The sequence below is a fragment of the Trichomycterus rosablanca genome, chromosome 26 (genome assembly GCF_030014385.1).
Source record: "Trichomycterus rosablanca isolate fTriRos1 chromosome 26, fTriRos1.hap1, whole genome shotgun sequence".
In the NCBI taxonomy this organism is placed as follows: Eukaryota; Metazoa; Chordata; class Actinopteri; order Siluriformes; family Trichomycteridae; genus Trichomycterus; species Trichomycterus rosablanca.
In genome coordinates this window covers 10,828,585-10,851,558 of record NC_086013.1, presented here as the reverse complement: position 1 = coordinate 10,851,558, position 22,974 = coordinate 10,828,585, and the positions used below count along the sequence as shown (strand labels likewise).

General features: G+C 37.5%; 1 protein-coding gene across 3 annotated transcripts; it reads left to right on the top strand.

The window, feature by feature from the left end:
• Positions 1 to 1,648: 1,648 nt before the first annotated feature.
• poldip2 (polymerase (DNA-directed), delta interacting protein 2) lies at positions 1,649 to 17,861 on the top strand. 3 transcript variants are annotated; one of them, XM_062988853.1, is made up of 11 exons: positions 1,649 to 1,830; positions 3,924 to 4,005; positions 4,381 to 4,478; positions 5,063 to 5,162; positions 5,453 to 5,528; positions 5,972 to 6,079; positions 6,163 to 6,299; positions 6,795 to 6,821; positions 7,452 to 7,577; positions 7,713 to 7,792; positions 14,525 to 17,861. In XM_062988853.1, the coding sequence occupies exons 1-11, from the start codon at positions 1,649 to 1,651 to the stop codon at positions 14,637 to 14,639; spliced, it is 1,131 nt and encodes a 376-aa protein (XP_062844923.1). In that variant the 3' UTR covers positions 14,640 to 17,861. The 3 variants fall into 3 exon arrangements, with proteins under 3 accessions (XP_062844923.1, XP_062844924.1, XP_062844925.1); XM_062988854.1 differs by lacking the exon at positions 14,525 to 17,861 and adding an exon at positions 11,669 to 12,164; XM_062988855.1 differs by having other exon boundaries at positions 1,656 to 1,830; positions 3,930 to 4,005.
• Positions 17,862 to 22,974: the final 5,113 nt, after the last annotated feature.

Sequence of the window (22,974 nt, the reverse complement as noted above, 5' to 3'; positions counted from 1 at the left end):
ACTAATAAACTTTAAACTAACATTTTTCTTTTTGGAAATACAGTGAATGAGTGAATGAGGTTCTATATAAACAACAAGTTAAATATATGTTTACAAAATGTCTGACCAGCTTAGCAGGAGTTTAAATTACATTTGGATTTAAAGATTGGGATAAAATTATTAAAGTTTTGGATATTACACTAGGAATATGACTACAGACATGACAGGTTGCTTGACCTACTGGACAATGATCACTGCCTATCATAATAATCTCTACAGCAAAATAATCTTCAAATAAAATAAAATCCCTTAATCCGAGTGTCAAATCTACAGTCTTACTCTGATATACTTGGACAGTATGTGTTCCAGATGCAACCACATCATTTAATCTTTTGTATATTGAAGGGATATCTGCTTATTTTTCATAAGCAGAGCAGAAAGATAATATTCATGGCCAGGCTGACCACCACATGTTGACAGATTCTACACTTGTTCCAAATAAGTGATTTTCATTGTTTAAGAACCAAGGTGTTGGTCTGTGCTGTTTCCTTAATTCAACTGTTTTTTAACCTAATCCCAGTCCACCACATCTGTGCTGTATGGGTGATTGTTATGAGCAAATATGTTGACACATTTTCCTGAATGCAAAAGAAACAGAAAGCCATTAATTACTTTTTTATTATCTGCTTTTTAAATCTTAGTCACAGTTTTTATCAACAGACTTATCATGGTCAGGGTCAAGGCTGACCCTGTGGTATTAGGAAACAGTGTGAGCAAGGCAGAAATATTTTGAACAGGATGCCAATCTATCGCATTGTTTGGCCATCCCCACCTCAGACATAGCCAATCATGTCTGTGTTGGCACCTGGCTGGTCGATAGCAATGGTGTCATTTAAACCTAGACCTCAGCGGTGCTCCACCTAAGCAAAATGGCAATAATATTATATTATAATAATATTTTAATTCACTTTCTGAATCCACTGTAGACAGAAATGTTAATACAGTACCCTACTAATAGATAGATAGATAGATAGATAGATAGATAGATAGATAGATAGATAGATAGATAGATAGATAGATAGATAGATAGATAGATAGATAGATAGATAGATAGATAGATAGATTATTTATCTCGAGGGCAATTATTGAAAGTTTACATTTTGTGGTTTGACAGCCTATATTAAAGTACTAATGTGTGAATACTTACACAAATGCTTTACTAAAATGTATCAAATGTATATTAAAAATGAGTTAATAATGCACATTATATACTATCTTAAAGCTAGCAAAATGTGGAAGGCATAAAGCTCAGTAAGCAAGTAAACTCTTAAGTTGAAAACAAATAAAATAAATACAATTAAGTGATCAGTAACTATAACAGGCCTTATTTAAAACTAAAAAGCTAAAAGATAGATACTTTATTCATCCTGAAGAAAAATTTTGGCAGGACATTTTTTAATTCTTAAAAGTAAGTCGAATTTATTATAATAAACGATATACTGTTGACAAAATGGCATCAGCAATAATTATTTTAATATTTTAAGCTTGTATTGTTGGTTTTAAGGCATATTTTATGTGCAACGTTCAATTCTGGAACTCTAAGTGACGACAATTCTGTTAGCACTTGAAGGTAGCATGCCTGCATGCAGGCTGCACTGTAGAAAGAAAGATGGCGGCCTGTGTAATGCGGAGTTGTGGGCTTTTGTCTACTGTTAGTAAATATAGTAAAAAACACACGCTGCGGGTACTCAGTGTGAATTTTAGCAGTAGACACGAAGTAAACAGACGCCGGTTGCAATGTTCCTCGTGTGGACTTCTGAATGTGCAGCCGAAACGATTTATGTCCTCCCGGTAAGAAATTGCTCGTTCTGTCTTTAGCTTAGCATAGGCGGCGGCGTTCCAAAACACTCCGCGTCCTGAAGAGGACAGAAAATTGTAATTGCACTTTTGCTGGTGTCTCAATTTGATACTATTTATTAGAATATTATGTTGAATGGGACACTTCCCAAGTCAGTCTACGCAGTTACAATATCGCATACTGCAGTATGAGATAGTATGGACGATGGTCAACAATCCAGCCATACTGCTTTAACGCACTGTTGACTGTTGTAATGTGCTGGTTTGGACATGTAATGTTATTTTAAGTGCTGTCAGTAGACAGGTAACCTCAGGTTTTCTGTATTTCATGTAATAACGCTTGTACTACATCTAGAACAGATTGAACACCAGCACGTTATTAGTTGACACATGGCTAAGCTAGCTGCTGACATGCTAAGCACGACAGACTGTTGTGTAATAGCTAAAAGTGCCAACGATGCAAGGTCAGCTTCTCCACATGCTTTCTTTATACAGCCTCTGGATGTGACTGGTTTTGTATTAGAAACATGATTATTAAAACAGCCTTGGGCATCTCAGGTCACTGTCAACACTACACATACTCCTGATCAAGCAAACAAACATACAAGCAGAGATCATAGAATAGAATGCCTTTATTTGTCATGTATACATATCCTGGTGTACAGTACACCGAATTCTTTCTTCACATATCCCAGCTTGTTTTAACCCAGAGGATTAAGGGCCTTGCTCAAGGGCCCAACAGTGGCTGCATGGCAGAGCTGGGATTCGAACTCTCAACCTTTCAGTTGATAGCCCAAAGCCCTACCCACTAGGCTACCTCTGTCCCATGCTGTGTGTTTGCCAACAATAGTTGCCCATCCACATAGAGCCGGTAGTAAAGATAACAGGGTTGCTTGGTGGGTAGCACTATTGCATCACAGCAAGAAGGCCCTGGGTTCGATCTCTGGGTGGGGTAAACCGGGTCCTTTCTGTGTGGAGTTTGCATGTTCTCCCTGTTTCTGCGTGGGTTTCCTCCCACAGTCCAAAAACATGCAAAACTGTCCATGACTGTGTCTGACATTAAACTTGTGAACTGATGAATCTTGTGTAACGAGTAACTACCGTTTCGGTCATGAATGTAACCAAAGTGTGTAAAACATTAAGTTAAAATCCTAATAAATAAAGATAACATTTGTTTTCTTTATATGGAATCAGATGATTTGTTTTCCAGTGTATATTACTCCAGGATCACTTAGTATTCAAGAGATTAGGTCTACACGTTGTTTCTATTTGCATTTAATCTTTAGATTTACTTGACCCTAAGTTTTGGTCTGTTGTTCTGGTATTGTTAATAGTTAGTGTCTTGTGTATTATCAATATTGTAATATAATTTTGATTGCCTCTCGCTTGACTTGTTGCAATGTTGGCATCCTATCACAGTAAAACTCAAAATCAGTCAGCTCTTTACAACGACACATTATTTCACAAATGTTTATAAAGGCAGACTGCAAGGTTAGGTCCTTGATTTTATACACATGATACACATGTGGCAACAGGACTGAATGAAAGTCTGTATTTGATAATTAAGAGGTTTGTCCATCAATAATTTATTACAGTGCAATACACTGTGCTCTGGTCAAGGTTATGGTCAGAATATGGTCCTCTGTGCATGTTTTGTTTATTTTCAGTCCGGTCTACATGTTAGTGCTGATTTGCAGTTGTAATTCTTGTTCCTTTGTGCTGCTATTACAAACGTATCTGTAATTTAGCTCGGCATTAAGAGACAGATTTTACTGTTATGGGCAGTTTGTCCAGACAGATTATAAAGTCTAAACTCCATAGACTAAATATTGATTTTGATTACTTTTAAATATACTGTTTACAGCAAATCTTTGATTGTAAAGTTTAGCAGGTAAATAGAAATCATTTGGCTTAAGAGATTGAAATTTGATTGTAATCTGTGATCTTTGAAAGCAAAACAAGGTCTGTTTTAGCTCATTTTGTTTTAGAATTGTGTTATAAATGTGGAACATTTGCACTGTGGCTTTGTTAACGTTTATTTTGTGTTTGTGTGTCTGTGTGTTTGTGTATGTTTCTGTTTTGGTCAGTAACAGGGCAGAAGGAAAGGTGCTGGAGACTGTGGGAGTGTTTGAGGCCCCAAAGCAACATGGCAAATATGAGACAGGACAGGTATAAATTTACACAAATAATAATAAAATAGGCTTGGAAAGGGTGGGTGTTTTAGATCAGTCCCATCTGATATGTTTGAAGAAAACAGTGCAGCCCACATGTGGCCTGACCGCTCAAGATGGGCGTGAGGTTCATGTTCCAGCCTGACAACAACCCTAAACACATCACTAAAATTGCTAAACCTAAACTAAGGGTGCTTGGTGATGCAGTGGGTTGGTGCCTTGTCTATGGTATTTCTGCCTTGCACCCAGCTGTGACCCTGATCAGGATAAAGCGGTGGATGAAAATAAAATGACCTTATGGTACACAGATTTAGAAACAAATAACTACTTTATACATAGAGAAGCTGACAGAATTTGTTTGTATTTGTCCCAGTTGTTCTTGCACAGTGTGTTTGGCTACAGAGGTATTGTGCTGTTTCCTTGGCACGCTCGTCTCTATGACCGTGACGTCACTCCTCCAGCATCTGACAGGTAAATACAAAATCATTGATTACCTTTTTTTTTTTAGTTTATGCTGTTTCCCCTTTAAGAGAAATATTGCCTCAATTTTGTCACATAAACTGATAGATTGTTGCTGTGGACAGTTGTGTGGTTGCTTGTACGCATGTCTTTGCTATAACCTGTATCAAATAGAAACATGACAACAATAGGGCTCTGTGAATGTTTACTGTTAACATAACTGTCAAGCATTCATTAGGCAGAACTATGAATTTGCTCATATCACTAACATGACCAGTCATGGTTATGGTTATTCAGGTTTGAATATCAGACATGCTGTCAATCAGCCGGGCATCTACCAAAAAATTCTAAATGGAACTGGACCCCCTGCCCACCTAACCACAATAAAACGACTTTTTACAATAAAATGATTAAAATGAATGTAACCATACATTTTTTACAGTCAGTCATGTTCAATCAAAATAATGTATTTCAGAATCATGGTATTTATTATATTTTTATAATACATTTAATTACTTTGTTACCAAGTGTTTTGAAGCTATTTTCAGTTTATATTTTCCTAAAACAACTTTAAATCATTCTTTTGTTTACCAAAGTAAACCAGAGGATTCAAGCGCACATGGTTCGAAGGAGGTGAAGGGAAAAACGCACACATACTATCAAGTTCTGATCGACACCAGAGACTGCCCACACATAGTAAGTATGCACACACAATAAGGTTGAGGTTAGGTCTTAACCTTTTAAGTAAGGTAAAATTGCAGGGTCTTACCAGCATTTTGCCTGTTTGGGAAGTTACCAGAATTAATGGTAATTAATTACACACATATACATTTCTTTATTAATGGTGGGTTGGATGTTGTGTAGGTGGCTTAGTTTTTTTTATTCTGTTTTATATCTTCTCCAGTTTAGCATTTAAATGTGTAAGTTTAGGAATTTGTCAATTAATGTTGGTTGTTTTAATAAATTGAGCTTTTTTTAATCAACAGTCACAGAGATCACAGACAGAGGCTGTGACATTTCTTGCCAATCATGATGACAGCAGAGCCCTGTATGCTATTCCAGGTGAGAATGTCAAAGAAAATTAGGGGCTGGCCTTAGACACCACTAATTGTTAGTAAAAATGTGGTATTTCTATCACTGCAAACTTAAAAAAGATGCCTGAAGTATGGAGACACACAGATATAGTGTCCATACTATTAAGTTGATGGTAAAAATGATACAATAAATAGTTGTAGTAGTGGTAGTACTACAATGGAGTACAGTATCAGCTAAATCGAGCTTTCATTCAGACTGGCAAATTTGCTTATAAACAGTTTAGTTGGAATTTGAGATTGGAATGAGCTGGTATAATCATTGTTTTTGTAATCTCATTAAACATTACTGGTTAACCTGGCGGTGTGAGATTGTGTTCAGTCAGCTTTATATTACACAAGACTATTGTACACATTTACCTATCTGCTCCGTTTAGCCTGTGTGTCATCTCAGTCTATTAATTATGTTCTCAGGTCTAGACTACGTAAGCCATGAGGATATTCTGCCATATAACTCTACAGATCAGGTGCCAATTCAGCATGAGCTGTTTGAGAGGTTCCTTATGTTTAACCCATCAAAAGGTTTGTCTCATTATTCCCAGATTCATTTTAAACTCAGTTCTTTATCTCATGATTGTTTCTGTGTTCTGTGTCTGTCTTTTCAGCGCCCCCATTTTTAGCCAGAGACACGTTGCGTGCATGGCAAGAAAAGAACCATCCTTGGCTGGAGTTGTCTGATGTCCATCGTGAGACTACAGAGAATATCCGTGTCACTGTCATTCCCTTCTACATGGGCATGAGGGTAAGATTGGAAGTCTCTAAAAAGAGCTTGTTCTTTATTACAGATCTGGGATCAGATCAGACTTTTTTTAGGCCTGTAGTATTATATTGTTCTCTGGTATTATACAGCAGACAGGTACAGCTGCAGTCAGAAATATTTATATATAACTCTAATATATATATATATATATATATATAACTTTTCTGCAGAGCTAGATTTTGTCCTTAGGAGATGTAGCTGGGTGACTGGATATGACTAGATTTGGGGAGAAAGGGGAAAAAGAATAATTATAGTATAAAAAAGTAGTAGCTCAGCGATTAAGTAATGGAAAGATTGCTGGTTTATGCCCCACTACTGCTAGGTTGGCACTGTTGGGGACCTAAGCAAGTTCCTTAAGTCACTGTGTAAAAAGCATCTGATAAATGCAATAAATGTAAACACAAATGTCAGTTTGATGCTCTTGTCTTTTTTTTTTTTTTCTCTGTTGCTGAATTTATCTTTTCTGGAATTTCACAGGAAGCACAGAATTCACATGTTTACTGGGTAAGTTTAATAGCTACTACTATGTAAAACAATACATTTTATTAAGAGCAAAACTACATTTTACTGTTCTTGGACGTCTATTTATCTTGCAACCTGCATTTCAGTGTGTGTGTGTATATATACTACACATAAATACTATATACACACATATAGAGATTATATAGATTACTAAAGTGTGATGTAATTTTAATAATTCTATTTAATAATTTTGATAATGAAAAATTTTTCCATGTTAAACTAAAGTGTTAAAATTTCCGCACCCATAGATCAAACTGAAGTTTGATCGTAAACATACATTGTAGATAAAATTAATCAATAACAAACAAATGCTAGAATTTGTGTACAGTCTACAGTTTGCAGAAGATTTGACTGTAAAGTTCGTTGATGGCTTTTGCCCTTTTTACACATGCACATTTAGCTGGGTATTAATCAGCTATTTACTGGCCTCGTAATTTGTGTAAAATAGGTTTTTACACATTCATGTAGCTTTTACAGAATGTGGCAGAGTTAGTTTTAGGCTAAATGGATTTGGAAATTGAACAGTTTCGTCAGCAGTACAGTGGAATGTAGCATTAGTCCTTATATGTTTAGTATTTGTGTTTTTTATTCCTGTTTACGTTTTGTAAACAGTGGCGCTATTGCATCCGCCTTGAGAACATGGGGAATGAGGTGGTGCAACTTAGAGAAAGACACTGGAGGATCTTCAGCCTGTCGGGAACGCTGGAGACGGTTCGAGGCCGTGGCGTGGTGGGACGGGTGAGTAGATACAGATGACATTGAATGATATCTAGGCGGATTAAGTGTGTGAGATGCTGCCTGCATTTAGTTCTGCTGTGTAATCCTTCATACAGATCAGGGTATGACTAAGATCTGTCTGTGTGTGTTTTATAGGAGCCTGTTTTGTCTAAAGAGCAGCCGGCGTTCCAGTACAGCAGTCATGTCTCACTTCAGGCCCCCAGCGGACACATGTGGTAAGTCTCAAAAGCACAGGCTTTAACTTTATCTGATAACATTATTCAAATACTGTATACAGTGGTACCTTGAAGCTCAGCGTTAATTGGTTCTGGGAGTGCCGTTGAGTTTTAGGGTATTTTTTTCCATAAGGATGTATGGGAAGCCTGTGAATGCATTCCATGGTTCTGTGGAACTGCTATATTTTAGGCTAATGTAAAATAATGAGGTGGTTTTTGACACTTATACACTGAAAATGCACAAATGTAATATAAAAACACTGCAATACAATTTAAAAAAGCAGTTAAAATCAATAAAAAATGGGCACTCAGTGACCAATGATTTGTTTTATTAGGTCCTTTGAATAAGTTCTTTGTAGTGCAACTTGTACTACTTGTGTTGGCTACTGTACAACCACTATAGTAGTGGACCAGTAGTGGCCCAGCTGAAACTGTTAGTCATGGACTAAAGATGTGTGTTGCACTGGTACACTGGCAAGGATTTTTTTTTTTGCTTTGCTGGGGTTGGTGCTGTTCATGTACATAAAGGATAAACTGAGTACAATACATATAATGCACAATTTAGTATGTTCTTTCTACAAATCGAAAAAGGGGCCACATTTTTAAAAGCCTGAAAACAGTAGTTAATTCCTTAGTCACAATAATGCATCTGTTCAGGGCTTGTCCAATCCAGGCTTGTGTACTGATTTTTGGTATTTAGTTCAGCCCTGCTACAGTGTTCTAGGTTTTAATCTACAGACCTGTAGCCTGGGAATAAGAAACGTAAGGGAAGCCTGAGTTTTTGTCTTGTTGTCGGGTTCAGGTGGATAGAATGTTGCATACGGCAGCTTGGTAGAGTCATAAGTGGATTGGTTTATCTCTATATTTGTGTCTGGACTTTTAAGAATTATTTATTTATAAGGTGGTGTGTGTAGCCAAAGCTTTCAGTCCATGTTATTGTGTGTGTATTATACAGCAGTGTGTTCAAATGTAAGGCCAGTATGGGTTGCTACGTGTGTGTAAGTGTGTTTGAGATATTAGTATTAAATATTAGTAGCCAAGCCACCTGGGGCCGAGCCGATGGGTCTCATGGTGCGTCATCTTGTGTCTCTGCCCCCTGCAGGGGCTCCTTCAGGTTCGAGAGGCCCAACGGCACATTCTTCGACGTGCGCGTTCCTCCCTTCTCACTTGAAAGCAAGAAGGATGATTTGCCCAATGGTTTCCTGCCTGGCCCCTTCACCTCCCTGGCCTAAGAGCTCAAAGCCCAGACCAATGCCCGGTCTGCCCATCACCACCTCTGCCAACCTGATTGATCTTCCATCATGCACCCTCAGCAGCATGTTCCCTCGTAATTTTAACTGTGCTGTAACGAATCATTTTGCCCCAAGTGTGCACTTTATCCAAGATAGTAATAACAATATTTATTTAACACTTTATATACATTTCAAATGGTGCTTAACTGGAAAGAACTTCTAGCACATTAGCAAAATAATGGTAAAGTTGTAAACCTTATTCTGCAATGTGCAATTTTATAGTTTCACTTTGCACAAAATATGCTACATTTTATTATAGGATGGAAAGGAGGATTGATTTAATGTTTTTATTTTAGCTAGCTTGGGGAATCAGCAGTCCAGATAGTGAAACCAAACCATGCATTTATCCAAATAGTGAAAAAACAGTTTTTTGCCCCTCCCTCTGTGTGTGTGTGTGTGTGTGTGTGTGTGTTTGTATGCATGGCTGAATCAACCTCTCTAAATGCTTTGGCAGACATTGTGTACCATTGTGCTAAGATTTTAGTGTAGGCAACGACACTATCTTAGAGAGCAAAGATAATAATTTTATTTTCTTTCTGCTGCTTATTCTGGACCGGGGCGGCTCTGTGGGTAGCACTGTCGCCTCACAGCAAGAAAGTTTCAGGTGGAGTTTGCATGTTCTCCCCATGTCTGCTTAGGTTTTCTTCCGGGAGCTCAGGTTTTCTCCCACAGTCCAAAGACGTGCAAGTGAGGTGAATTGGAGATACAAAATTGTCCATGACTGTGTTTGACATTAAACTTGTGAACTGATAAATCTTGTGTAACCAGGAACTACCTGTTCTCTGTGATGAATGTAACCAAAGTGTGTAAAACATGACGTTAAAATCCTTTTTATAATAATAATATACTGGACCGCATACCTGATTTGGCACAGTTTTTACACTGGATGTCCTTCTTTACTCAACCCTCGTTTTATCCGGGCTAGGGACCTGCACTAAAAGTACAATGACGAGTGCATCCCCTAATGGCTAGGCTGTTCTGCTACTTAAAACTGGTAACACTCATAATAGAGGTGTTGCACTGTGATGATAAGCAGCTTAAAAACCTGAAACAAACTGTGAAAATCGCTCTAAAGTATGAAATTAATCTAAATAACTTGTAAAAATTTTTTATTAGTTTGTGATTGTCTGATTAGTGCAAAGCCTTTCTAATGTGTTATATAATTTAAATATATATTAAGTTATAAATATATTTAACCATTAATGTGCAACTTTTTCGGCCCTTCTTGACGAAACCTACCTATTTATCCAGGCTTGGGACAGGCACTAAGAGTGCACTGTATATGTCCCCTCAATGGCTAGGTTCACGTAATGCCCTTCTGTATTTGTGAGTCCAGCATGTGATTTAAACCCCCGGAGCTTTTACCATTATGCAACACAAGCTCAAGAAAGTATAGTGTATAATATTTAAAAATGTAATGTGTGACACTATACCACACGCAGGTCAATTATTATTGATTTTTGATGAAGAAAAATAAATCTTTAATAAGCGAATAATTTTAAATCAGTCATTTGACTGACATCTTTCTTGTTGATGTTTTCTTTCTAATGAATTAATATTCAATGGAAACACATACAGTTGTGTGCAAAAGTACATACATATGCGTAGTCAGTTCTAAGAAACACTTCTCCAGCTAAGGGTTTTCCAATTTTGTATTGAAAGAACTCATAAAAATTTGAATTTGTAGAAAGTAGAATTTGCTCATGTTTAATAAAAAGGTTTTGCATGCAGATCATTTTTATACAAGCAGCTCAGTACAGTGGGACGACATAACACTCCTATGTCAGCTAAACCTTACTGCAGGTTCTTGCTGCCTTTCTTGCCATTTCAAGCCATTTCACTTCCAATCTCCCTTCCAATCTCCCTTAGCTGCAGTTTATAAATGACTTTTCAGAAAACTGAAATTGTGCCCCCTCATTTGTAGGCACAAGTTCATTCAAGCTTCATTTTCGGATTCTCTTCTAGCTGCTTTGAGAAGTCAGTGGTTGTTCAGTGTTAGCACAGGGTTTAATGAGTATTAATTATTCGTCCTGTCTGCTAGTGAACACAAGCAGATTATTTTTGCTCCCTGTAGTGGTTGTTTACTTCTTTTCAATGCAAAAAGCAATGCTATTTGAACTGGGTATGCAAACATTTGCAGACATCTATTATTTGTGTGGTTTTAACAAATTTGATAGCATTCTTACTTATCAACATTATTAAGAAAAGTGGTCATACAAGCCATAACAATGCTTCAACACAGCGTGAATGATTTTCTGGTGCAGTTTTTATTTTTTAATGATACATTTTGTAAACACTACAAAAACCTTGAATACTGAAACATTGTAAACTCTACATCTTTTGTTTTGCTTTTGTGTTTGGTTAGGTGTTGATTAAATGGAGTATTTTTAGCAGTTGCAATGATTTATGGGCATTGAATTCCTAATTTTGCTGAATGTATTAATTTGATCAGATTGTTAGTTGTGTGTTGGTTTGAAAAGAATAAAATGGAGAAATTTGACAGTCTTTGCCTTCTGTGAAATTCCCTTATCAAGGCTTTGTCCAAACTCACATTGCTGCTGATTGGTTGTTTGCACCTTTTTAGGGGGACGTTCACCTTCCAGAGGGCCAATGGCAGCATGCTCGACGTGCCTATCCCTTCCTTCTCCTTGGACAGCCATGGGCACAGAGACAGCCCATACTCCTTCCTCTTCTGAAGCAGTCTAGCCTACTTGATACACTAATGCATGTCAACCAGCATTTTACTTCAGACCTCATCATGATTCCCATAATCCTGCCTTGTATACCTACAGACTGACGTTCTTCTTGCTCTGCATACAGGAATTTTAAACTCTTTATCCTCCTATGCACCAAGCTCCTTTTTGGGGTGGACGGAACATACCTACACACATTTATGTTCTTTGGTTTCTCAAATACAAGTTTAACTATATTCCATAAAAGACAAGCCCTGCGATGGATTTGTGTCCTGTGTAGGGTGTTCCTGCTTTGCGCTCAGTGTTTTCTGGTGGATCCTGACCTGTTGCAACCTTTAGTAAATAGAGACTATGTAAATAATACTTCATAGCTGACTTGTACTGTCCTGGTTTGTTCATTTTTCATTTTATTGATTTATTTTGTTTTGCGTGAACTAGGTATAAAGTTTTTATGTGAGATTAATAGTTTTAATAATTAAACATGAAACTTTTGTAGTTCTTTTTTTCTGGGATAAAACATCTGGCTTGATCAGAAATTGGAGAGCAATCATACTTAAATCTAAGTTATTGGAATATGCTCTGTATTTTACATACAGATGACTGCAGAAATCTCCATGATCAGATTATTAGTGTGCTGGAAAGCACCCCTATGCCCCCTTTCTATTGTCCAATAACCTGAACTGTTCCAAAGTAGATGTACTAAATTTGGTTACCCTTCTTGACAAAAGCAATGTCAAGTATGGTATAATTGGTTCTAGATTTGGATGGGTACCATATTGTACTGTAGGTACTGTGTAATGGAAAAGGGGCTTTATTGACACTTTTGGGATGCTCGGGTGGCTGTATGGGAGACTACACATACATCGACTGTGTTTGAGGAAGTTACCATGTTTCATATGCACTGCTTTGCTTATTTACCCCCTTAAACTTATACAGAAATCAAAGGTAAAATTAAGCAAAAAAGCCGTCAGGTTTTACCCATCAGGTTAATACCACTTTTGGCTGCACATCTGGATTTATTGTGTGTTTGTGCCCAGGTTATTAGTACAAGTTCTCAAGCTTTGCAAAATTGAATGGACACCATTGGTGAATTGCAATTTGAAGGCTTGCGCTGATTCAGTTCTTTGAGGCTCTTTGTTTAAAATCTTTCCACTGTATATTCAACTATGAGTTGTATAGGTAAAAAAGGTAAACCTTTGTCCTGGTTTCTTTAGACCAGTGGTCCCCATCCATCGTTTATTACCGGGTCGCACAGAAAGAATGAATAATTAGAGATCGCTAGAAAAGCAGTTTTCACTGCTTCTATTTCAGGTGTTATTGTCACCCCTTGGTGGAAGCAGCGTCTTGTTGCAGCGAAAAAAGCTTATTTTACACCGCTTGTGCGCAATATTATTAAATCCACCCTTCCCCGTCGGTCCGTGAAATTATATCTTATATGAAACCGGTCCGTGGTGCAAAAAAGGTTGGGAAACGCTGCTTTAGACCAAATGAACCCTTCTCACAATTGCAACACAAAGAGTTTAAAATGCTTATGAAAATCTTCAATCTGGATTTCATATAGCTTTTTTTTTTTGTCTTTTTGTCTTTTTCCACAGTTCTATAAACCCAAGCTTCGTGAAGTGTCCTAGCTATTGTTTCTGTGTGAACAGCTTTTTTTTAATCTAAACTGTGGACCATAGCAGCGTAGTCAGATTTAACTTTGGCCTTTTGTTGCATCTCTAGGTGCCTAGTTTCTGTGTTTTTGTGGTTGGTCACTTTCTCTATTTAGAATCATGTTTGTTTTCCCCTTCACATTTATTAAATAATGGATTTGATTCCATAATAAGTTTTATATGCGATTTAGCGTGCGCTTAGCGTGCTAACAGCATTTCCGACAGATGAGGCATATTGCCAACAAACTTTAAACTGGACCTGATTTAATTAGGGAAATTCATTTTAGAACATTAAATTGTATCTACAAAGCTTGACAGATTAAGTCAGGCAGAGCTGAAATGTTAGTAACGGACAAGATTTCCGGTGTGACTAGGGTGACCATACGTCCTCTTTTTCCCGGACATGTCTTCTTTTTTTTTTTGCACCTAAAAAATGCATCCTGTCTGGATTTCTAAATCACCAAAAATTTTAGTAGTCTGCACACGCTATTATTTGTGTCTTTTTGCACTGATTTCACCTTTCTCTTTGGGTCCCGCCCTCTCTCACTTCTCTTGAAAATGCCCAAGCGCAAATGCAAATTCACAGACGAATTACAGAAAAATTTTCATGTTTACATTAAATTACTTAGCCAAAATCAACCCCCACCCCCTGAACCCAACCTTCCACCCTGAACAGGTGTCCGTCTGATCCATGCTGTCATTCTGTTCCAAGTGTTTCTTTTATAAAAAAACAAAATATGGTCATCCTAGGTATGACGGGACCTTCAGAGTAATAAAAGAGACAATGTCAAAGGTGAACCATCCCTCCCAGATTGTAATGTTTAGTACTCTTTAGTTGGTTTGGGATACATCCCAAATTTTGTGCTTCTTAATGTAAACGGAATAGCTGTTGAGTTGCTTTTAAGTGGGAGAGTCCTGCTAAAACAGCTACATTTGTCATGAATCCTTACTGTCCATTTCAGTGATAATAATGTGGCACCTTAAATGTTTAACCTAAGCAGCTATTTAAAGAGTTTTATTGGTTGTAATCGTCATTAGTGTTTTAAGAATCCTGGGCCTGGTCTAACACTTCTCTTGTCACCGTTTCTCACACAGGGGGACCTTCCGAATCGAGCGGACTGATGGATCTCACTTTGATGTAAGGATCCCTCCATTCTCCCTGGAAAGCAACAAAGATGACAAGTCCCCCCCTGCTGGATACAACTGGTAGATCGGCTGAACTATCCACAGAACGAGGCTTTCTTTCTTATTTCAATTCCAGCCCACATCCTAATCTCAGATCATGAACAAGCCATCACCCATCATGAACATCTCCCACAATTTCAACCTAATTAATTTCACATCTGAGATCTTACTGATAAGGTACTGGTACTAGTAACCAGAAGGTCCCTGGTTCAAGCCCCACCATATCTGTGTTGGACCCCCTCACAGTTGTTAGGATTTAGTCACAGTTGTTTGCTGCTTTGGAGAAAATCATTGCTAATTGCCTTAAATGTAAAATGGGTCATGCTGTCACTTTTCAATACTGTATCTTTCACTCTAGTTTTCATTTCATTTCCATTAACCCTGGACACTAAGTTCTCTGGACATGGTCTGTCTGGACTCATCATGCCAATCATGTCTGTTTAGACACCCAGTTTTTAAGTCTTGTATAGATCCATATTATAAACAGTTTGAAGTGAACTGTGTGAAAATACACCAAGCATAAACACCTTCAGAAAAACACATTTTGGACTTTGGGGAGTATTTACATCACATCACATTACTTACTATTATTGTAAAGCGGCGGTCACACTAGAAACTTGGTCTTCCTTTTTGCATTTGAACGAAGTGTTGTCATGTTTGTTTCGCTTATTTACATAATGTCATTTCTACATGTGCACAAAATATTGCACATAGCAAGTTGGCTGCTGATCTTGCATTCTAATGTTAAAGGTTGCTTGAAAGCAAGCTTTCTGGACACCTATAAACAGTAAAAAGCACAAAAGTAAATGATAGTTAAAACTTGGGATAGGTAATATTCAGTAAATGTAATTCTCTAAAACATTAAAGACACTGAGGTTTTATTATTTATATATATGCTGACAGTTGTTTCAGGCAGGTCACACGTTTTTAGACTAGTCGTGGCCACGCCACAATTTGCATTTACATTAGACGCATCCTTATACATGCACGCAAATGGTAAGACAGTTAAAGATCTAAAACAACACCAACTGAATAGCTAACTGATGACAAAGTATCTGGACAAAGCACTATTTGCATTTGCTATGTTGATAGGAATGACTTGAGATTGTTTGTAGCAAATTTTAATAATAGGTTCCTGTTACCATGATTACAAAAAAATATATAAACTGTGACCACTGGTAGAATTATAACATTATGTCTTAATGCAACACTGCAAAATAAGTGCTTCCTTCGTTTTCCATTCACACTGGAAGGCTGCTTTGCAAATTGCTTAATCATAGTGAACTCTGTTCAAATTAATGTCACTTTGCGTGCCATGTTTTGCTGGTGTGACCGTAGCTAAATACAGCAGTATTCATTTTCACTCATGTTTTCATCCTTTTTTGGGGCTTTTTCTAGCATGTTTAGTTCTTGTGTTAATATAGCTTACAGAACGGTGTTTTAGTTCATTGAGCCTCTCCTGCAGAGCTTCATTTCCAACCCAAATCAAACGATTCTCATGTCAAAGCTCTTATTTAAGGGACTTGTATTTTAGCTTGGCTTCAGTGCTCAGCGCAAAAGGTGCACTTTTATAACCCTAGTGCTCTGTGCTGCTTTGATGCTGCTTAAAACCAGGAGGGGGGTCTTAATAAAGTAAAATTAAGATAGTGTTTACAGAAAATACAATTTATCAAGAGCGGAAGCAAATGAAAACTAGAACTATTGCCTCAAATTCATCAATACATAGTAAAATAAATAGACCTCTGGGTTTGGTTTTGTCTTTTTTTTTTTTTACCAACACTCACATGACTTATTCTAACTGTGTGGAAATGGAAAAAGCACTAAAAAGGGAAGAAATCGAAACATGATTGTGAACAGCAATGATAGTGTTAATCTTCTTTAGATAAAGCTGTATATTATAGGTATTTAAGGTCAGATTTCTGTAGAAATCAGCATTTAGTGCCACTTTAATGCTCAGGGACCAGGCTGATTGGATTGCTTGCTTTTTTGTTCTTTGCTTTGCAATGTTTACTTCTATAAAGAACACAAATTAGTCTCCGATCTAAAAAAAAGTCTGATCATTTGAAAGACATATAGTTCTTTTAGCTCCAGTATAGAAGTATTACTATATTTATTGTGCACTAAGGTCCTTGAAAATGTAACTATTACCACAAGAGTAATTAAAGACATTTTCAGGACAAAAAGTACAAAACAAGTATTGTGTAAAAATATATATAAATCATAGATTATTTTGTTGGTCAGGGATTGAATTATAATAATATGTGCCATTATAGCTGTAGTATCTTGTTTGTTTTGTGAAACGTGGTATGTGGTATAGTATTTAAAAACCTCTTTGAATCTTTATGAATAGATACTGATTATGAGGATTGCTTTGAGTTGGAAGTGGAAATGAACTCTGTAGGTTTCCAAGAGCAGGATTTGTGATTAATGTTATTGCTGCTTATCATTTTTTGTCATTTGTTTTGGCTTAATTCAGCCCAAAAAGACCTGATCTTGTGCTGGTTCCTTTTGAATACCATAGAAAACACTCATTTAGGGGCTATTTATTGAGTCATTGCTACTTACTGTTTTAGTCTCTGTTATTTCTACCAGTCTGGCTAATTTGTGATGCTTCCGAGGATATATGAAGCCAGCTGTTGCTTTATTCATAGTAGAGGTGTCGAAGATGATCACTTCTTCTGTACACATGAGCTGATAGATTCCCAGCATTGATTAAGGAGATGTTTTTAACCTTATCATCAAGACGTCAGTGTGATGGAAACCTGTTAAGCTAAATACATTTAAGGTCCTGATTGCCCTTGATCCAAAACCTAGTCCAGTGTTATTGTTGATTTTCTGTAAAGTCAAGGTAAATGTGGCAAAACCGAAAGTACATACAGCGTCAGGAAAGGAATCCCATAAATTCTTAAGTTAATGTGTCAGCCATGTAGTCTTTACATTCTCCAAGAATCTGACTTCTGTCTTCCCTTTAATATAAGCAGATATGCGTTCAATGTTTCTGCACAGCTGGGTTTTTTTTATCTCTGTGTGACATGATGTAGAAGAAAATGACTATAAGAGTGACAGAGCAAATGTGAGTAAGGGTATTTTTGTACCTATGCATTTCTGAGTACTACAAGTGATGATGGAAACTACCTTCAACCTCAAGTTTGGCTTTTGGTTGAGTGTAGGCCTCCTTTAAATGATGATGGTTGAAAGTAATGCAATTTGTAATTAAATTAATAAAGTTCAGGTCAACGTAGCATAACATGAGTGTGTTTTAATGTGCTACAAGTCTTTTTTTTCTTCCTTCTGATTTATTCATTTATGTTATCTAATCCCAGAAAGAACTAGGCAAAGGCCAGAAAGGCCTTGGAAAAATACAGAGGGTTAAGAACTATGGTCATGGTAACTTGAGCTAAAGATTGAACCTGAGTCCAGACGGCTTCGCAGCACCAACATAACACAACGATCAGCCATAAAATTAAAACCACCTCCTTGTTTCTATGCTCACTTTCCATTTTATCAGCTCCACTTACCATATAGAAGCACTTTGTAGCTCTACAATTACTGACTGTAGTCTATCTATTTCTCTGCATGCTTTGTTAGCCCCCTTTCATGCTGTTCTTCAATCAGGACCACTACAGAGCAGGTATTATTTAGGTGGTGGATCATTCTCAGCACTTCAGTGATGCTGACGTGGTGGTGTGTTGGTGTGTGTTGTGCTGGTATGAGTGGATCAGACACAGCAGCGCTGCTGGAGTTTTTAAATACCTTGTCCACTCACTGTCCACTCTATTAGACACTTCTACCTAGTTGGTCCACCTTGTAGATGTAAAGTCAGAGACGATCGCTCATCTATTGCTGCTGTTTGAGTCGGTCATCTTCTAGACCTTCATCAGTGGTCACGGGACGCTGCCTACGGGGCGCTGTTGGCTGGATATTTTTGGTTGGTGGACTATTCTCAGTCCAGCAGGGACAGTGAGGTATTTAAAAACTCCATCAGAGCTGCTGTGTCTGATCCACTCATACCAGCACAACACACACTAACACACCACCACTATGTCAGTGTCACTGCAGTGCTGAGAATGATCCACCACCTAAATAATACCTGCTCTGTGGTGGTCCTGGGAGAGTCCTGACCATTGAAGAAAAGCATGCAGAGAAACAGATGGACTACAGTCAGTAATTGTAGAACTACAAAGTGCTCCTACATGGTAAGTGGAGCTGATAACATGGAGGTGGTTTTAATGTTATGACTGATCGGTGTACATATTAGTCACAAATGGGCGCCGGGATCCAGGGTTCAAATCCCAAGAGATGCTATCAGCCAGTCAGGCATCTACACACAGACATGATTGGATATGTCTGACAGGGTGGCCAAGGTTCTGCAATAAATTGGTGTCCTGTCTGGGCTGTGTTACTGCATTGAGCTCAGTGTTTCTCCGGACGCCGGACCCTGAAAATAACATGTAAACAAAAACAGAATACAGTTTTTGCTTTGTTTATCAAGGTCATCCACACAACTGTCCCTGGGTGGAAAAAATAATTGTCCCCTACAGCTGGTTGTGGCTCCATTAGCAGAAACAACCGCAACCAAGCACTCAGATAAATGGAGATCACAGAAATGTCAGCTCAAAATTGCTTTAATTTAGCCATATTTAGCTTTCAAACAAAAACTCTAATTTAACAATCTGCCACAGCATGTCGGTGAGGTTTAAATCAGGATTTGGACTTGAAATTTTGGTTCTTTTGAGCCATTGAAAAACGACCTTGTCAAGGAATGATGATAAGATATTCTTCTTTGGGATTATTTTTGTGATAGAGAGCAGAATAAATGTATCCATTAATTATGATGGAACAATTTATTCTGGCTCTATATTATAAGACTACCAACAACATGTTTGTTGGTATGAGCATGCAGCAATTTTGGTAGGCTTTACTAAGTTTTCTTGATTAGCCAATGGCTTGATTTGGTAATGGCTCTCACTATGAATTGCTTTCTAAGATTTTTCATGGATTTTAAAACCGATTTTTAAAGAAGTGATTTTTGTGTAACAGTCCAGATCTCAACCCCATCAAACACACCAAGTGGTAAGATTAAAAATGCAGAAAATCTAGTTGGCAGCAGCAGCTTATGATCATTGCTGATCATTACTAGCTGAAGCTGGTCATGCTTCCCCTTTGGTCAGCTTGGTCGAAAACTTGGTGTCAGGCACTTCATGGATCCCAAAGTTTCATCTACCAAGTCAGACAAATTTAGTGTTTGATCAAAATAAATTACAGATGGTCAACAGAGGGCGACAAATTACAAGAAATCATTGAATCAATAAACACCATCTGCACATTGGTTGGTGGAATAAAAAAGAACAGGGATTAAACAGGGATTATCCAAACAAATCCACCTTTGTGATGTAGAATGTCTTTGTCTATCCCATGTCCAAGTTTTAGCCGAAATTAAAGAAACGTTTCACCAGCACCAGGCTGAACCTATGATTGGGATTACCAAGTATTTGTTGCAAACACAGTACAGAAAAACAAGATAGCTTTAGTCCATTGTTTTTTCTGTGCTATATATCTTCATAGTTACAAGCTTTGTACCTAACCAAGTAGTATTTATAAGCATAAATAAAGGTTTACTTAAACAGTGAAACCAAATGTTAAGACACTGTATTACATATTTGTTGTTGAAAGCTGAAAGCATATCATTTTGTGTAGTTTTATATTTCTAATTAAAAGTTCAATAATCACGGGTGTCCTCATACTTTTGGCCATATACTGTATTTGTAATATCCATGGCATCCTTACAAGTGTATACAAACTTTGGGTAAACTTGATTTATGTGCTATCAGCTACACCTTTCAGGTATGTTCACTGGCTACTAACTACACCTACCATACAGATTAAATTGTAGGTTTACAATTACTGATTGTAGCTCAACTGTAACCTATACATATTGGTTTCCCCACTGGAACTCCATCACTCAAAGAGTCGCCAACAGGACCCCCACTGTTTGGGTAGTGGACTGCAATAACACAGACTTAGTAATTACATGATGAATGAGGTGCACCACTCTTGATTTTTAAAACTTAAATGCTTAAATTTACTAGCCACTTAATTAGGAACACACCACCTGCAAGCACTCATTGTAGCTGTATGGTTAAGAGACTGGAGAGATGTTCTTTGTTGGGTGGCACAGTGGCTCAGTGGGTAGTACTGCTGCCTCACAGCAAGAAGGTCCTGGGTTCGATCACCAGGTCCGTGTCCTTTCTGTGTGGAGTTTGCATGTTCTCCCCATGTCTGTATGGGCTCCCTCTGGGAGCTCCTGTTTCCTCCCACGGTCCAAAGACATGCAAGTGAGGTGAACTGGAGATACAAAATTAAAAACTTGTGAACTGATTAATCTTGTGTAACGAATAACTACCTGTCCTGTCATGAATGTAACCAAAGTGTAAAACATCACGTTAAAATCCTAATAAATATATGTTCTATGTTTCATAAACATGTGATTATCTCCCTGTAGTCTATTATCACAGAACACTTTCTGATCCCAGGGTGCTGTTGGCTTATACTGTATTTTTCTTTGGACCACTGTTGTCCTATATTGACATTAGGGTCTAAAAAAATCCCGTCAAGTCAACTTTATTTATATAGCGCTTTTTACAATAGACATTGTCTCAAAGCAACTTTACAAAATCCAGGACCAACAGATACAAAAACCCCTGTTTTACAAAAAACCCAACATTTGGTTCTCAACAACACTGTTGCACCTGATAAACTCATACCAGAACAACACACCAACTGCCATGTTAGTGTCATATTGCAGTGCTGAGAATGGGGTATCTTTCACTTGATAAGTTGAGAACAAAGGGGTGACAAAGTGCACAGAGCAACAGATGGGGCACAGTTAGTAATTGTATAACCATAAAGTTCATCCCAGGGTGCTGTTGGCTTATATTTTTCTTTGGACCACTGTTGTTCCTATATTGACATAGGGTCTAAAAAAAAATCCCAACACTGTTACACCTGATACACTCATACCAGAACAACACACCAACTACCATGTTACCATGTTAGTGTCATATTGCAGTGCTGAGAATGGGGTATCTTTCACTTGATAAGTTGAGAACAAAGGGGTGACAAAGTGCACAGAGCAACAGATGGGGCACAGTTAGTAATTGTATAACCATAAAGTTCATCTTTATGATAGGTGTGGCTTAGAAGAAATAAACGAATGTAACATAGCAAGGGCTGGGTGAGTGTGATTCTCTCTCTCTCTCTCTCCCTCTCTCTCTCTCTCTCTCTCTCTCTCTGTCAGTGCTTTATCTGTGGGTTATCAGTACTAAAAGTAGAGATCGTGTGGGGTATTGCAGTGCAGTTTGGCTCCTGTGTTTTGGATTTGAAGACAGAGCTGAAGTCAGGACTGTTATGTAGGAGATACAGTTATGATCACTGGCTGCAGCTCCGTCTGTTTACTCTTCTCTGTTGCGTCGGCAGCGTCTTATCAGGTTTAATCTTTACAACCTTCACTGATTTGTACGATTACAGCCTTGAACAACATAATCCTTGAACACTGAACGACATTTAATGGCTAGATTTTGGTCTGTTCAGGAACTGTTGTTGGAGAATCTACAACATACAAGAGGAAATCACGGTTCACAGACCTGAAACTGACTCTTCATGACCAATTTGCAAAACTTTTGCATGTAAAACCCTGGCAAACTGGATTTACATTTTATTTTCCTGACAGAAAATACATTTTACTCATCTTTTACACCAGAAAGAAAGAAACACATTGTCATCCTGCGTGAAACACACGTATTTTTGGTTTTAGCAGCGCTGCACTGAAGGAATCACATGCGAATCGGTTCTTCCACAAATGACTCCTTTAAATGAATCGTAAGTACAAAGTTTAAAACGAATTTTTTTGTTTGTCTTCAAAGGTTGTGAGTTATTCTGACAGAAAGAAGATTCAATACTTGTTTTAAATCTATTATTATAGGCTCAAAATAGGAATTAACCAAAAGAAGTTGATAGTTTTGGTGTAATTTATTCTTAAATTAAGATAAACACTGGTTAGCAATGTTTAGCTATGTGTATGAAAAACAGCATTGCAGCACATACTTCAGAACTGATTCATTAAGTTTATATTTTCGTACATAACCCTTATTTTAGTTTTTGATAATTAAAACTATTGCTCGTTCAATGATAAATACTCTCAAAAGTTGATATGAAAACGTTTTTTAATCAAATTTACCTCATGGTTTTTGTTATAATGCTATAAATGTAAACAATACCATATAAATAAAAACCCATACCCATATAACAACACATATAGGGTTACATATTAATATAGTTTTTGATAAATAATGCAAAAATAT